At 40.9% G+C, this 16476-nt stretch overlaps 1 protein-coding gene across 4 annotated transcripts in view; it reads right to left on the bottom strand.

Annotated features, from left to right (window-relative positions):
- The window catches only part of XRCC5 (X-ray repair cross complementing 5), an 84283-nt gene that overhangs the window by 31442 nt on the left and 36365 nt on the right, over positions 1–16476 (bottom strand). For all 4 annotated transcript variants that reach the window (XM_025278223.3, XM_006076459.4, XM_006076460.4 and 1 more), the window contains exons 14-16: positions 12251–12447; positions 5473–5566; positions 3976–4045 (exon numbers count right to left, since the gene is read on the bottom strand). In XM_025278223.3, the coding sequence (XP_025134008.3) occupies positions 3976–4045; positions 5473–5566; positions 12251–12447 (361 nt within the window). The remainder of the gene's footprint in view (positions 1–3975; positions 4046–5472; positions 5567–12250; positions 12448–16476) is intronic.

The following is a 16476-nucleotide window of genomic DNA, read 5'->3' as shown; positions in this document are numbered from 1 at the left end:
TTACAATTCCAAATAAGCTTTTATTTTAAAATTCACATTGATAAGTGAGGTATAAAATAAGCATGGATCATCAAGTTTTAGAGTGTAACAATTTAAAACTAGTCAAAAAGAAAGTCAGTGAAGGACAAGTAAAATATTTAATAAAAAATATAAAAGTATAGACTAAATCTCTGGAATCTGTAATCATGTATTTTCTCTCTAATGATCAGATGGATCACTGTTGTTTTGGGAAAAACTAATAAAGTATGTCAAATAGTTAAAAAAGACTTTTATAGGGCTAACAATACTAAAAATTTTAGTTCTTTTTGTATTTAGTATCCTTTTCTCAAGATGTATAAAGGTATTTAACAGAAGCTATTTTTCTCTGTTATTTGCTCTGTGCAAAACAGATAAAGGCCACATTTTTTATTTTCTTATGTTTATCTAGAAAGGGGTATGATAGGTTATATAATTCATAGTGAAGATTAATAAACCATTAACAAAAGAAAATACATAAAACACACACATATGGGAATTTTTTCCCAGCTCCCTTAAGAAACTTGGATTGAGAACCCAGAGGTTAGACTTGATCCATGGTAGAAAATCATACGGGTCAGTGCTCTGCTCTCAGAATTGAAAGAAATTATTTGACTTTGCTGAATAATATAATTTCATTACTAGTTGCGTTAATAACATTCTGCCTAGTTTTGGGCAATCCTACAGAAGTAAGTTTTAAGAAACGTCCTTTAAAATTGGAAGGATGTTGTTTGATATATGAGACTAAGAGGTTGGAGAACGAGGATGGCAGACTAGAGGATGAGACATGATCCAAACAAAGTGAGAGAAAAAGATGTGAGAATCATGAAATACCTCGATGGCCACAGACGTGAGTGATCATCATCTGTCAAATGGCTGTGCACGTCACACTCACTGCAAATAAATCTAATGGTAGATAGCAGACCCCAAACAGGAGTCCGTATCACTGCAACCTAGGACGTTTTAGATATCAGACCCCAAAGAGGAGTCCATACTATTCCTACTTAGGATGTCTTTTCTTGACAGGTTTGTTTTTTAACCACTCATGCTTCTGTGAATTCAATTTGGTGGAACAGCGCTCCGCCACCTTGTCACGACTCAGGGATCTCCAAGAACTGTGGACTCAGGTTCTCTCAATAACTCACAACTGCACATAACAGACACCACAGATGATGGAACTGATGGGCTTATGAATACTGTGTGAGGGAAATAGATCCACCTTCACAACTGAGAGATGATTATTTTATACAGAGCTGTGGTCAAGAATTTTCTATTGTAAGACTGTAGTAACAGAATGGCAGGTGGCTAGCAAGGAAGGAGGAAAAGTTGGACCAGAAAGAGAAGGGCACATAAGAATTAAAGACCTCTTAGAGAAGCATCGACAGCCAGAATGAACATGTTCCTGTGGTTCGGTGTTACTTGCTCTGTGCCAGTAAGCTTAGGACAAGGAACATCACTTACACTAAAAACCAGAAAAGAAAGTGTGCTGCTGACTGCTCATGTCAAGGGGACAGGATCACAAAACTATTTGAGTTGAGAGTTTTGGATGACTCTGCTATTCGTTCGAGGGCAAAGGAATTACACCCATACTTTGATTTATAACAGAAGTGAAAGGGCCAAGTTCTAACAAAGGGTAAAACTACCCATTATTAATCACATTTTTGGCCACTCCATTTAAAAAATAGATATACAGGAGAGGAGAGGAGGACTTCTGCCTCCCCTGCCCAAGGCAGAGATCTCTAGAAGATCAAAACCAGGGAGGTAGCTTTAAGTTTGGGCGAGTTCTTCAGGCTTACAAGGTGAGTCTTGGCTCACCAAGAGATGTTCAAGTAGAAGAACACGGAAGGTAGAAAAGGAATGAAGACACAAAAGTTCTGAAGCTTGAAGCAAGAAAGGGAAGCCAAATGAGGACCATGAGACAGAACTAACTGCTAACAAATGGGCAGTCCCACTTTTTTGCAGCTTGGCAGAAAGTCTGCTTTTGTGAGGTCACTGGAGATCTCTGACTGACCAAGTTCTGGAATGAGGTCCAGAGGGACATCCACCATCACAATGCTGCAGCGTGCCAGGACTCAGTCACCTTCAACAGGGAAGAACAGTCTACTGACCAAAATCCTAGCTACGGGCACAGGTTTGAGATGCTTGACCTTATAAGGTTTAAACAAACAAACAAAGAGCATAGGAAAGGAAGGCATTATGAATCAGGAGAAAGAGTACTGCTAAGTACAAAAATCCAGTATTTGAAGGAGACATGGATTTGAATCCCTGTGTGATTTTTGGGGGAAGTTCATTTCTTCCAGTTTTACAGGTTTTCCTCCTGTAAAATGGGAATAATGATAATACCTATTGTGATCTATGGGCTTCCCAGGTGGCTCAGTGGTAAAGAATCTGCCTGCCAATGCAGGAGACACAGGTTTTGATCCCTGGATCAGGAAGATCCCCTAGAGGGGGACATGACAGCCCACTCTAGCAGTCTTGCCTGGGAAATCCCATGGAGAGAGGAGCCTGGCGGGCTACAGTCCATGGGGTCACAAAGAGTCAGACATGACTGAGCATGCACACATTGCATCTACATGCCACTGAGGGGTCACTTGCCCCTGTATTTTCACAAGACTGCTTTATCCCCAATTAGCTTGGGAAAAACAGTGTCTTCCTAAGATATAAGCAAATTCTCAAGAATTTACTCTCTCAAGACCTCTTTCAGTTCAGTTCAGTTCAGTCACTCAGTCGTGTCCGACTCTTTGTGACTCCATGAATTGCAGCAAGACCTCTTTAGACTCTGGCATCTGGTGTTCTCAGGAGCTTTCTCTGCTCTGCCTGAAGTTAATTCCAGACCCAAAACTCTGCCTCCTCACCAACTTCCCCAGGCAGAGCACTCAAGCCAAGCATCCCCGAGTTTTACCAACACTGAAGAATATCCTCAGTCATGAGTTGAGAATATAATGTAGAACACTGTGCCCTTATGCATATTTATTCACTTCCTCTCCTCTTAAACCTGTTTCTCCTTATTCCCTCCTCTCCTGAAATAGCTTCAATTTTTCCACTTCTATGGTGCCAGCAGCCTCCCTCTTCTCTGAACCCCACCACCGGCCCCTAACCTCACTTTTTGTCTCAATTACCCTACAGAGCAATCCTGCAGTCACGTGAGCAAGTACAGAACATATTAGAGCTTCAAAACTGGTACCAGAATTTCCTGAAAAAATAATTATTACTGGGAAAATCCTTTGATAAGTACTTGTCCCCCAGGGGAAAACAGATTCAGTCTCTACCTCAAGCCTCTTTTCAGCTTACAGGCCCTGACCCTGGGTAGCAATAATGAATACAATACTGTTATATAAACAAGGCTGTAGGATTACAATTGCCAGTAGCCACTTGTTAAAGGCAAAAGAACAGGAACCGGAATGCAATCAAGTGAATGAATGTCAGTCCGAGACCCTCTATCCATCCCTTCAAGTTGCTTTGGTATCAACTCAAGACTAAATGGAATTCTAGGTTGCATCTGATAAGAAAAATGTGAGGATGTAATCAATTTCAGAAGGATCAAATCTAAGGGCAGGAGTAAGGTCTTACTGAGATTACTGTCAAGGGGCTCAAACTCTTAGGAGCAAACAAGAATTACGTCTCAGAAAATGGGAGGATATGACACAAAAATGTTTTATTCCCAGAGAACTTTAGTGAAGTGGAACTAAAAGCTACAGGATTCCAGCCCACTGTTTTCTTAACAGGGAGACCTCCGAATTGGCTTTTCTCTGTTTAAAATACCAGTGCTAAATCAACCTTCCTGTGCTCATATTGTGGCCTTGGTGAGCTCACCAACAAGGGACAGTCACAAAGATCTACCAGGAAAGAAAATCATTCTATAAAACAGTGTAACAAAAGGCGACAATTATTAGTCTAGACTTAAATCACACCTAACCAAACACCTTTCCTTAAGTGCAAAGCCCACGGCATATCTCTTACCTTCCTCAAAGCTGGCCTTCTTCTGCCTCACTAGAACACGGAAGTTCTCAGCAGGATTCACGCTTCCAACCTAGAACACACCCACAGACAGTAAACCTGCAGATCACGTCTCTTTTCGGAAGTACCCCAGGCAAGACAAGACAACTTAATGTAGTGTGTTCTTATAAAACAGGCAAAGACAAAGTGAGGCCCTTCCTGTTCATTTTCAGTTCCGTGGTTTGTTAAAAACTAGCAGATTCCTATGTTCAAAGGGCTGCTTTCTGTCTGTATTTCCACTCACCTCTCCTTAAACAAACTGACTTCATTCCAGAGGGGTCAGAAGTCTGACGCCTGAGGCAACAGGCAGCCTAGCTTACCAGGCAGACTACTGTCCGTCCTGACACCCAACCAATTAGGAAGGGGAGGATGCTGCGGTGCAGGGTCAGTTCAGAGTATCTGTCCCACTAAGATGACACAGGAACTGATAGCCTGATTCCCTGAACTGTCCTTTCTGGGGACTGCTGCTGATCAAACCTGTGGCACTGAAATCTTGGTAGACTATTCAAACATGCCCAAAATAAACATGGCCCCAAAATATAAACAAATCAGTGCTAGGTGGGAGAGTTTCAAAGACAGAAGTCTCTGCCACGCTATATGGCACTTTCTGATCATGCCCGTGTCTCTCGTCTTCTGATCTCAACCTTAATTAATAGGGGCTAAGTTGAGCTCAAGGGGAAGAAGACAGTGGAGTTCTTATAAGGCTGGTAAACGCTGGTACAAAAGTACTTGGATTTCCAGTCTGCTCTAGTATAGCATCAGAAGAGCTCCGAGAATAAAAAAGGTCATGACTTTTTTTTCCCTTTACTATAAAGATATTGCACTAAAATCCAAATAATTTTTTAGACATTCAGTTTTTCTGGAGTATTGCTTTTTCAGGAGGGGAAAAGGCACGCCCTAATACTAGCTACCCTTTCTAGTCTATTTGGCTAGTGGTAAAGAACAATTTTTAAGATCCACTGATTCAAAACAGTGTCACTTAAAATAAGGCAATATGTTCAAGTTCCAAAAACCATTCCATTAAAGATCTCAAGTGTCAAAGGATACATGGTTTGGAGAAATCCTAAACTAGTGAGTTGTACATCAGAAAGGAAACAAGACTTATATTCTTAAAGCTAATAGGAGATAAGACTCCTATCACTAAGCCCCCACTTATCCTACCATTGTAACTAAACAGAAAGCTGCAAAATGAAGTCACTAGGAAAACTTTACAAAAGTGATGTTTCATGCTGTATATAGTGCTCTATGTATTGATACTACGTATCATATAAATAATCCTACAGGTGATTCACTGACAATAATTAAAAGAAGAAAGGAAGAAGTGTGGGATGGACAAACATGGCTTATATACTGAAAGGACCAGAGAAAGTGCTACATCAAAGGACTAACAGAGACTGATGCCAACTCCCCAAGTCCCAGCTTTCCCAAAAGAGGGGAGCACAGCAGGGAAGCTCTGCTTACACAGGTGACGCTGCCTTCGGCCAGACTGGAGATACTAAAGTGGGCTTCCTCTTCCTCAGTCTTCAGTTTTTTACAGGTGGGTGCCTCTTCATGACTGGAAAAGAAATAAATGGTTTTTTTCCTCCCCTTAAAATAGAACAAACAATACAAAACCCAGAACTGCTGATGTGAAAAGTATAAATTTATTTTTCAAGAATCAAAAACAAGTAGCCACACTTAGTCTTCCTTTACAAGCAGCTGCCTCCCCTTCCCAGGCTCCAAGCTCCTGACAGACCAAGCAACTACAGCGGCCCGGGCTTTAATCAGCAGTCGCATCACAAAGCCCTTTCAAAAGATGAAACTGCAAGCACAGGTCATGGACACTTCACATTTCAGCACGAAACCCATTTACCCTTCGGTTGTTATTTGCTAGTTTCTACCTGAGAATTGATAGCTAGTAATATTAGCTTTCCAGATACATAGAAGACCTTTGTGTCTAATAACCTATCTTCTTCATCATGTATGTGAGAGGTTTATAAACTTACTACACAATCCTTAATTAAATATGCAAGAGCGTGCTCTTAAAGAAGTCTTAAACTATAAAAAACCACTTTCAAAAGAAAACTTTTAATGTGTTCCTTTATAAACCTAATTGTGTTTTGGGCAATATGCTAAGAGAATGCAAAAGCATCTGTGTGATAAGGGAACGATGACTCCAAAGAAGTGTATCAAACATCTTGCCTCAAATAACAGGCTGGCTTTAACAGTCTGCCTTAAAGTCGAGAGGAGGTCAGGTTAATTGCAAAGGAAAAGAAAGTTCCAAAGACTCTGCCCATAATCTTACTTAAGCTACAGAACAGACAGACATGAAGATTTTTCTCCCAGACAAAAAGTCAATCTGGGGGAAGAGAAGCTGCCAAGAAATGGTTGAATGAGAAGGGAAAATAGTAACTAAGAGCTACGATTCTAAATGGGATGTTTTTATTCAAAAGCCCAACTTCCAGACAGTAAGGCTTGAAGAGGTTATCCTAAAAGTAAAGCAAAGAAAAATACGACAGAAGTTAGCTTATTCAATAATATTTCAATAATAAATCTCCCCTTCCAGCCTGATGAAAGAACTAAAGTCATCGTTACAGTCTTATAAACATGAATTAAAAGTTTTACTACTTGACATCTTTCCCATTTACCACTTGCCTTCTTCCCTTTGAGAAGTAAAGAAAAGATAAGGGGTGAGTCATTCAGAGCTCTTTCCTTCAAGCAGAATAAACAAACACACAAAACCTTGCTGACGAAAACAAGGGAAAATGCACAAACCTGAGGAAGCATGAAATTCTATCAGAATTTGAGTAGTTCTTAAAAAAAAAAAAAAAAAAAGTCACAGCCACTTTAGTTAACCTTTGCCAGCTCTTCCCAAGAGAAAGATAAGAGGGTTCAGGGAAAATCTACAGATTAAAAACATCCAGACTCTAGTCTCAGTTTTTGCTACTGGGTAGCCCTGGAGTTTTATACCTTCTTGAAGGTACTGACTCTGTATTAATTTTTGTACGTTTAGAGTCTAGTAAGTGACTGTCCTCTCTGACCTTCAGTTTGTTCCTCAGGAAAACACTAAGATGAAAAATACCATGCATATATCGACTATTCACATTTTCTCTTCCAAAAGTACAAATTAACTTATACAGTAGTATTAAAAAGCGTCAAACATACAAAGCTAAGTTCTGTGAGAACACAAGGTCAAATCACATGGAAGAATTGCTTCAACCCTCCCAAATAAGATTCTAGGGAAGGAAGAATTAGAAAACATACATACCAATTTTCCAGAACTGGGCAGATAAAGGCCAGTCCAGAAAAGAGCAGGAAGCAGTAAAAATACGTTTAATAATCTCAAGATTGAAACACTTAACAGGGTTAATGGGAAATTTATATATATTAAACTCGTAATGTCTATTTGAAGTGGGAAAGTGCAATGACTCTCATCCCCAAGTTATCTAAGAATGAGCTGAGCCCTGGAAGGTACACATCATCCAGGCGAGGTCATGGCAGACACAGAAGTGTTAACAGCTGCTGCGTCTGGATGCTGGGGCCCTAGACAGTTTCTTGCTTTCTCTCCTTTTCTCATTTTCTTTCATATATGAGTATATACCTTGTAGCTCATTTACGGAGAAGGCAATGGCACCCCACTCCAGTACTTTTGCCTAGAAAATCCCATGGAGGGAGGAGCCTGGTAGGCTGCAGCTCATGGGGTTGCTAGAGTCGGACACGACTGAGCGACTTCACTTTCACTTTTATGCATTGGAGAAGGAAATGGCAACCCACTCCAGTGTTCTTGCCTGGAGAATCCCAGGGACGGGAAGCCTGGTGGGCTGCCGTCTATGGGGTCGCACAGAGTCGGACACGACTAAATCGACGCAGCAGCAGCAGCTCATTTACAAGTACATATACCTTAGTTCATTTACTCTTAGGCTCTAGGTTCTAAAATTTGTAACCATTAGCAATTTTTATTATACAGAAAACTAGGAAGTAGACAATTGCAAATTATCTGTCCTATCCCAGTATTCTGCAGCAGATTAGCAAATTTTATGAATATAGGCTCTTATAATCTGTAAGGTTGGAGAAGGAAATGGCAACCCACTCTAGTATTCTTGCCCGGAAAGTCTCATGGACAGAAGAGCCTGGTGGGCTACAGTTCTTGACGTCATAGAGGGTCAGACACGGTTGAGTACCAGCACGAGAATACATAATCATCACCTTCAAGAAGTTCAGTCAAATAAGAAAGATAATATATAAACAGGCAATTAACAAAATATTGTGGTAAGCAGTGCATCCCCTTGAGAGAACAGCGAGAGGCTGTACTGGGCTGGGGCATGAGGCACAAGCTGGGAAGTAGTGAGAGATAAACATAGGAAATATCTAAACTGTAGGCATAAAAATTATGAGGACAGAAAGTGGTTCTCCAGTTAGCAAGATAGATACTTCTTTTCCTTCTGTGTATCTGGGTTTTCTCATTTGTGTAACAGAATTTGATCTGAAGCTGAAGGTAACGGAAAGCCATGAGAGCAAAGGTTTTTAATCAGGCATCCAAGAAGGACATCAAGGAATTTGTGACCACCCAAAACTATATGCAAAATTTATTATGTTGGGGCATTTTCCTGGGGAGATGGTTCATAGTTTTTATTAGAAGATAAAAGGGTCCATCACACACAAACACACACTGATGAAGAATCACTGCATTAGAGAATTTTAAGCAAGGGAGTGATGTGATCAGATTTGTTTTCTAAAAAATCACTCAGATAACAGATTGCAGAATGAACTGGAAGGGGAAGCCTGGAATGAGGGAAACTGGCCAAGGGGATTATATCAGTAAAGCAGGCTAAAGTGAAACCTACATAAAAGCAATGGCAGTGGGCAATGCCAGTAAGAACTAACCTTTTTTTTTTTTTAAATAAATGCTTACCATTAATCATGATGCCAAGCATTTGAGTTAGCTATTATAAACTGTCCTCTTACAAATGAGCAAAATCAAGAGTCAAAAGGGCCTGACTTTGTCTTAAGCACACAGTAAGGGGTCCACAGCTAACCCTGTACTTTTAACGACTCTCCTAAAAGGCAGGTATTTGTTATCACAGCTTGGCACAGAGCAACTTGACGATTTTGACCACTATTAAAAAGAAATGCTTGAGTTTTGATCCAATCTATCTGACTCTAAAATCAATGCTATTAGCCACTATACTAACCTGAAGTGAAAGGAGTGAACTTGAGATAAATCTAAATCAACCTGGTAAACCAATTAGATGTGGAAAGTGAAGAAAAGGGATGACTCCCTAGAAATTAGGTGTCATTCACTAAAAAATTGAAAATAATAATATTTAGAGGGGGCTCAAAGGAGTGTGGAAAGACAAAGAAGGTGATAAAGTAATTTCTGGACATATTGACCTTGAGTTATCTGTAGACAGTTAAGATCCAGTGGATAAGACGGAAATATTTTAGGATAGACAGGTGTTCAGTTATTTTTGAAGACCCATATGTGAAATAATTAAGGTCTTAGAATGTGCAACAGCATAATCCTTGAGAGTGTAAGCTCTGGGGTTGAACTACCACGTTTAAATCCTCACTCTAACACTTAACCAGCTGTGATCCTGAGCAAGTTTCTTATCTTCTCTAAGCTTCAGGGTCCTCAGCTTTAAGATGGAGTAAATAAAAGAACCTACTTCATAGGGTGGCCAGGAGGATCCAAACAGATAATACTCGTAAAGCTCCAAGAACATACCTGTATCCAATAAATGTCAGCCCTTTCAGAGAAAGAGATCTATAAAATATCAACCTGCAAGACTCGTGGGGAAAGAAAGCCACCCCAGAGGAATCTGAGAGGGAGCTGTCAGAGGTTTAGAAAGAAAAGTCTGGAGAAGCTGAAGTTAAGGAAGATATATGAATTTCAAGAGGGAAAGAATAACTGACAACGTCAAGTGTTACAAAGAGGTCAAGTAAGAAAAGGACTGCCAAGCTGAAGTAAACCTAGCAGCGAGTGTCTTTCAGGAGACCAGGGGCAGGTGGAGGCATCGGCCTGGGCCAACAAGCGCTGGGAACAGCAGCAGTGTGGGCTAGTCTTCTAATAAGCCTGGCTGTGGAAGGAAAGAAGATGATAACAGGTAGTAATTAGAGGGAGGAAACTGAGAGGATTATTTCATTTTCTTTTAGAGGAAAGAAATAAAATGTTAATGTGTGGAGGGAAGGGGGTTGGTACAGAGGGAGAAGCTGAAAATTACTGAAGGATGGAAGGAAGGAAGCAATTATTAGCGGACTGAAAGGTACCAGGCAGGATGGAAGATGGCAGCCTAGGACACAGGTTAAAGGGTTAACTTGGGACAGGATGTGGCATCCTCCTCCACTGAGACAGGAAGAAAGGAAGTAAAGGCAGATAGGTATGTTTTTCGGTAAGATGGGCTGGAAAACCGAGGTGTTCTGACCTATTATGGGCTTCTATTTTCTCTATGAAATCACCATCATCATCATGGAAATATGTACCCTGGATACAGGGACGTTGAATATACACAAAATTATAGCTTTTTGTAAGCAATCTCTCTTTTCCTTAGGGAGACCACCTCTAAAGCTGATTGGGGTTTAATCATAAAAACTGAAAGTCTCTAGAACCTTGCAGAAGGGACTGAGTCATTCTTGAATATACGAGGTGCTTGATAAATACTTGTTAAATGTGTCGTTTCTGCAATTCTTAAAAACTAAGATTTCTGAGAAGGAAGACTAGAGCAGTGGAGTGTGAGTAGGTGTGTATGAGCAAGATTATTCTCTGGTCCCAGGCAGCTCACTTGGCTGTGTGGCAAACTGAACCTTTATGGGAGCAAAGAACAAGCAGGGATCAAATCACAGAACAACAGTCTTCAGGGTCTGGGTCTCAGTGGTATTTTTTTTTTTTAACCAGCTAATTTACATTTTAATCAACAAGAGGAGGGGGAAATGGCCAATTTCTTTCCCACGACACAGGAGGTTAATCAAGATCATGAAAGAGAGCTTTAAAACAGAGAGAGAACAGCCATATGACTGTTGGGAGACAACAGCAAGGCTGTCGTGGGAAGAAAAGGACTCAGAGTTTTATTGACTGCTCTGAGACATGAGGAATCCAGAGGTAGCTGAAGGTAGCAGAGGGAAAGAGGGTTTTTAGCGACAATCTTCCGATGTAGAAAAAGGCACAACAAACTAAAGAGAAACATAAAATTCTCCAGATGTGTTAGAAATGCACATGATAGAATCTTTAAACCCTACGAATTCTTTTTTTTTCCAATTCTGACAAAGCTTGGGGTAGTAGCCTCTAAAAGCCATAGAAAATGCAAAGATGTCTTTTTAACTTGGAAGATAATTCACTGAATTAACACTTTACAGAACCCTGTGAAGATTTCTGGAAATTACTCAATACTGTTCCAATCAGGTACTAACAAATAAAAACTTTATTTTGTCAATAATGACACAGCTGTGGGAAAGAAATCAAAGAAAAAGGAAAAAAAAAATGTGATCTAAAATAGGATCTCAGCATACAACCTACAAAAATGAGTAGATCATTTTGATCTGGGGGGAAAAGTTACCAATAATCAGACCAAAACCTGGTGAAATCAATGTCATACACCCAAATAATTCTGGATAAGAACAGCTTAAGGTTTGTTTGTGTTCTGCTTTGAATGGAAACTTATATAATTCTAAACAGACTCTGATGTGCAGGAAAAAACACTTAATAGCTACCTGCAAGCTTGATCTAAGGGCATGAAAACCATTTTACAATCCTTAAACTGTAACTACCTCACTAATGGTATAACTAAGCACATCAACACAGTAAGAGCACAGCTGCAGATGGCCAGGTTTCTCATTCTCCTCCCAACTTTCCTTCCAAAAATCTCACTGACATTCTCCTGAGAGCCTACCTCCAAAATGAAAAACTTGATGATTTTCACCCCTTGCCTCTCATCCCCAGTACCTTACTTTAAAAATGGTAAAATTTAGTTGCAGATGTTCAAAGATCGTTTATCTTCCTATACATATATATATAAAATTCACGAAGAATCTGATGTGGATCAAAAAGTCAATAGCCCCAAAGGTAGCTCTAATTTCTAGATGCACAAGCAGGATAAAACGTATCCACGCTGGATTTCCAATGCAAGGCTCAAATAGCAAGAGTTTTCTTTCTCCCACTTTTGTGATTCTATAAACCCAGGTTGCAATCCTTAATGACAGAGCCCCTCCAAGACCACCACCAGTCTTCTGTGCTTCAACCTCACACACAACTCCATTGAGTACTTACTTATCTTGGAAAATGTCCTGACCAGTCACTTGGTTCTTTTTCTTGATGACCTCCGTCAGAGGGAAGAGGGTCTTTATTTTGGAGAGAGGAACCTGACATTTAGCTGTCACCTCGGTGGGGGGATCCAGCATACTCAAAATGTGTTGCTGAATGGGGGGCAGAGGCTCCTGGGGATGGAGAGCTCTGTGCAGCAGACACTGTGGAAGAGGAGTAAGGATTGTGAAATGCAGACATGGACACCACACAGCTTTCCAGTGATCCTCCATCTTTAGCTTGGGAGGCCTACAAGATTCCTACCACTAGTGAAAGAAAGCAAAGCGGGCCGACCCAGAACTGCCCTGGTTAGCAGGACGGTGGTAATGTCTAAAAGCAACCATAAAACAGACCCCAGCCTAGCAGCACCGTCAGCTGAAGCCCTCCTGGAAAAGAGCCTCATCCCACAAAAAGAGTCTGCTGCTCTGGCTCCATGGAAGATATACGGGATTTCCTCAGCCTCTGATAGTTTGGGAGTATAACCTTTCAGCTATAATCCTTTTACCTCCCTTCAGCACGCTGTGCTTTCTCCCTTGCACCATCTTAGAAAACAACACGAGCTGGATGAATCAGGTGCTAAAGGGTAGGTGCTCAGTGAGTCCCAGGAATACTGTGCAAGAGATGACACCAGAGGTCTCTCTCAAACCTCCCCAAGTCATCCACTCACTTCCGTCCATCTCTACCACAGCACTCTTGTCCAGGCACCTTTACCTCTCACATGGGCTACCACAACCCCTTTCTAACTGGTCTCCCCATGTCCACTCTCATGGCTCTCCTGTCTGGAGTCAACCATAATAGAGCTGCTGACTGCCTCTCTCCTCCTTACTCACCACAACCCAACTAGCCTGGGCTCCTCCTTCTCCACTCAAAGACCAGCTCTCTGCAGATTTTAGGTCCCATGCGTATGGCTTCCTCGGCCTCTTCTGCCTTCCCTTAGATCTCAATGGAGCTGGCCCTTTTAAAATCATTCTGTTCTTTGCTCACTTATCACCTCTTCTGAGAGGCCTCCCCTGACACTATATGAAGGAGAACTTTATCCTCATTTTACCACCCAGTCATTCTCTATCGTGAACCTGATGTTATATTTTGTGTAGTATTTATCATTATCTAAAATTACCTTATCAACATTTTAGTTCATTTATTACCTCCACTTTCCCCCTGAAAGTAGAAACACTGCTGGTCTTATTTACTGCTGAATCCCAAGTGCTGAAAATGGCGCCTCAACATGATAAGCACCTAACAGATACTGGCTGAGTGAATACGGTGCTCTTCCTCAGAACTCCAGTTGCTGACAGAGGTTTCAGGAAGCTGCACCAGGAGTGGGGCCAAGGTCAAGGCCAGGACAGGTTCTCCACTGCTCACACAAGTGGAAACCCCGGACAGCAGGCTGCTTCTATTCTATCACTGATAACTGCTCTCAGACTAGGAAGCCAGGCTTTGGCAAAGCCCAGAAAAATAAATACTCTAAAAGGAACGCAGGAACGTCATCAAAGAATGAAGTAACCATTTAGGAAAAAAAAGAGAAAAAGTGAAACTTATGAATATACTGATGTTTTATTCCCCTTGCTAGAGGATAATTACAAAATTAGGCTGGAGAACAAAACTCCTATTCCCACTTTTTAAAACAATTTATATGTTAGTAACTGAAGAAAAAACCCAGGGAACTGAATAGCTCCTACTATTTTAAAATTACTGTTTCATACCACAAGGTATATATGTATTGTTTTCCTACCCTGTTGAAAATGGAAGCTAGACTTCTTAGTTCTAAAAAAAAAGATACTTGGGCTTAAGTAGTAAATATCATCAGAGTCAATGTTCTACAAATTAAGAAAACCCCGAGGTAGGAATTAAATACCAATCTCCTCTAGAAATTTCATGTACTGCTCCCTGATTTCAATAGACCAACCCCAAGCCTTCCTTCTCCTGGTAAATTCATTGTTTCAGAATCCTGATTTCCTTTTTCCTAATTACTTTCCCTGGCACATCAATGACATTGGGCCTGTTTAATACACAGCAAAAGGGGAAACCAAAAAAGATCTCAAACTCTGTGAATCTACCCTGACCTTCTCATGAATAATTTATAATTCACCACACTCTGCCTCAGGTCAGTCATTAAAATATCTAAAACAATTTAGAAAGCCCAAAAGAAGTAAGCAGAAATCCAATACCCAACACAGCACACTACCTCTCAAATACTCTAGGAGATTCTATCTGTGATAGTCAAGTGACATTTTAGGGGAAAGAACTGTGAATTCTAGGCAATTCTTTCAAATAGTATCATTATCCTTAAGTCAGTAATAAGGAACCCACAAGAGATATTCAAAACCATCAAACTCTCATGTTTTCTCAAAGGTCACATTTTAAATAAGGCTCAGTGGGGTAAAAATTCAATAAAAAAATTTCAATTTATTAAAAAAAAAACAGGTTATGAGAAAATCATACTTTTCAGTAGCCAAGACGCTGAGATCTCAGTCCAGTCCGCAGTCTACTTAATTTCTCCTTTAAGCAACTATTTTCCTTTATGTGACTTTTACAATTTGAAAAAGACTAGAGGAATAAAAAATAAAAACTTCAGGCCACATGGCTAGCTCATAAGTTACTAATATGTTGATTTTAGCAACCAGGTATCAATTATTTAAAAGGCAGTAGTAACTGTACACTTGACAAAGGATATTTTTCAGCATTTCTTTCTAAAGTTAGAATTAAAACTCCTCCTGCCAACGAGTTGATGGTTAACCTCTCCTCCCTTTTGCCCTCTACTCCCAGCTCATTCACCCTTAGTTATAAGACATTTTTTTTTTAATTTTATTTTATTTTTAAACTTTACATAATTGTATTAGTTTTGCCAAATATCAAATGAATCCGCCACAGGTATACATGTAAGAAAAAAAAAAGAAAAGTCTTCCTGGGTCCTACCTCCTCCTGTAGCTTCCTGGTTCCTCTCTCTCTCTTCCCGTTCATCAGTGCGGCTTTCTCCTCCAGGCTCTGTAACCTGGCTCCTGCCCCATCACTCCACTGCCACAGGGTACTTGAAGTCATCAGACATCACTACAAACCCCAGAGGCCCTTTGCCAGGCTCAGCTCTCTTCACCACTGCGCAACGTCTGACTCCAACACCCTTCTAGTTCTTTCTACCTCTCTGAGCTTGTGGGGGGCGGCAGGATGCAGGGAAGTAGGAACACTGATTAGCAGCCTTTCTGTCTCTCCCTAATTGTCCAGTCACACCGGTGTTCAGGACTTTGTTCTCTGCCCTTGTCACTCAACACTCTCCCAGGTGACCTCATTCACTTCTGTTTCTATCTAAATGAGGAGGGCTCTCAAATGTATAGACATTTAGTCCTGAAGGCTCTCCTGGGCTTTGCACCCCTATTTCCAGCTTCAACCCGAGTGTCTGTACTGGAATAGCCGACAGATAACTCAAATTGAACACCTGCAAGAATACATGAACTACCTTTTCTATCTGTTCGCTCTATATTCCTTATCCTAATTCATGGTGACATCACCCCTCCAGTGGTCCAAGTTAGGATTCTGTTTTCTTCAATTTCTATTTCTCATCAGCCACCACCCAATCCCTTAAAGTCTATCCACTCTAGCTTCTAAATTTTCTCTTCTCTACTCTCTGTCACTGCTGTAACTCAAGTCTTCCTAGGGGACACTGCAGGTTTCCTAACTGGTCTCTAGCCCATCTCCTGTGCCACCATCAGACCTATTTTCTAAAATTCTCGTCACCTGCCTACTGACAACAGCCTTTACTGATTTCCCACTGCCTATGGGATAGAAACCCAAATTACTGGTTCTTCATGACCTGCCTGCTACCTGCCACCTTTCCCATCGTTTTCCCATAGAGCCCATTTCCCAGCCAAATGGAACTCTTTGTGTAAATACATCACACTTCTTGTGTTTTCTGGTTTTCCCATGTGCTACTACTTTTGCCTGGCATGCTCTCGTCACATCACCCATCAGCTTTACTCCTTCATGAAATCTTCCTAAGTCACTCACTTGCAAGAATCTCTCTTTCCTCTTATTCCCACAGCATTTTGTACCCCATCACTGTTGAGCCTATGAATTTTACTACTCTACTCTCTATTCCTCTCTTATCTCTATTCCCTTTCATTCCCCTGGAGGAGTCCTTTCAGGTAGTGAGCTTCCAGTATCTCCAGCACATCATACACTGCTGCTGCTGCTGCTAAGTT

Source organism: Bubalus bubalis, chromosome 2, assembly GCF_019923935.1.
Source record: "Bubalus bubalis isolate 160015118507 breed Murrah chromosome 2, NDDB_SH_1, whole genome shotgun sequence".
Taxonomy (NCBI): Eukaryota; Metazoa; Chordata; class Mammalia; order Artiodactyla; family Bovidae; genus Bubalus; species Bubalus bubalis.
The sequence above is the reverse complement of the archived record's forward strand: the minus strand, read 5'-3'. Positions and strand labels throughout refer to the sequence as shown.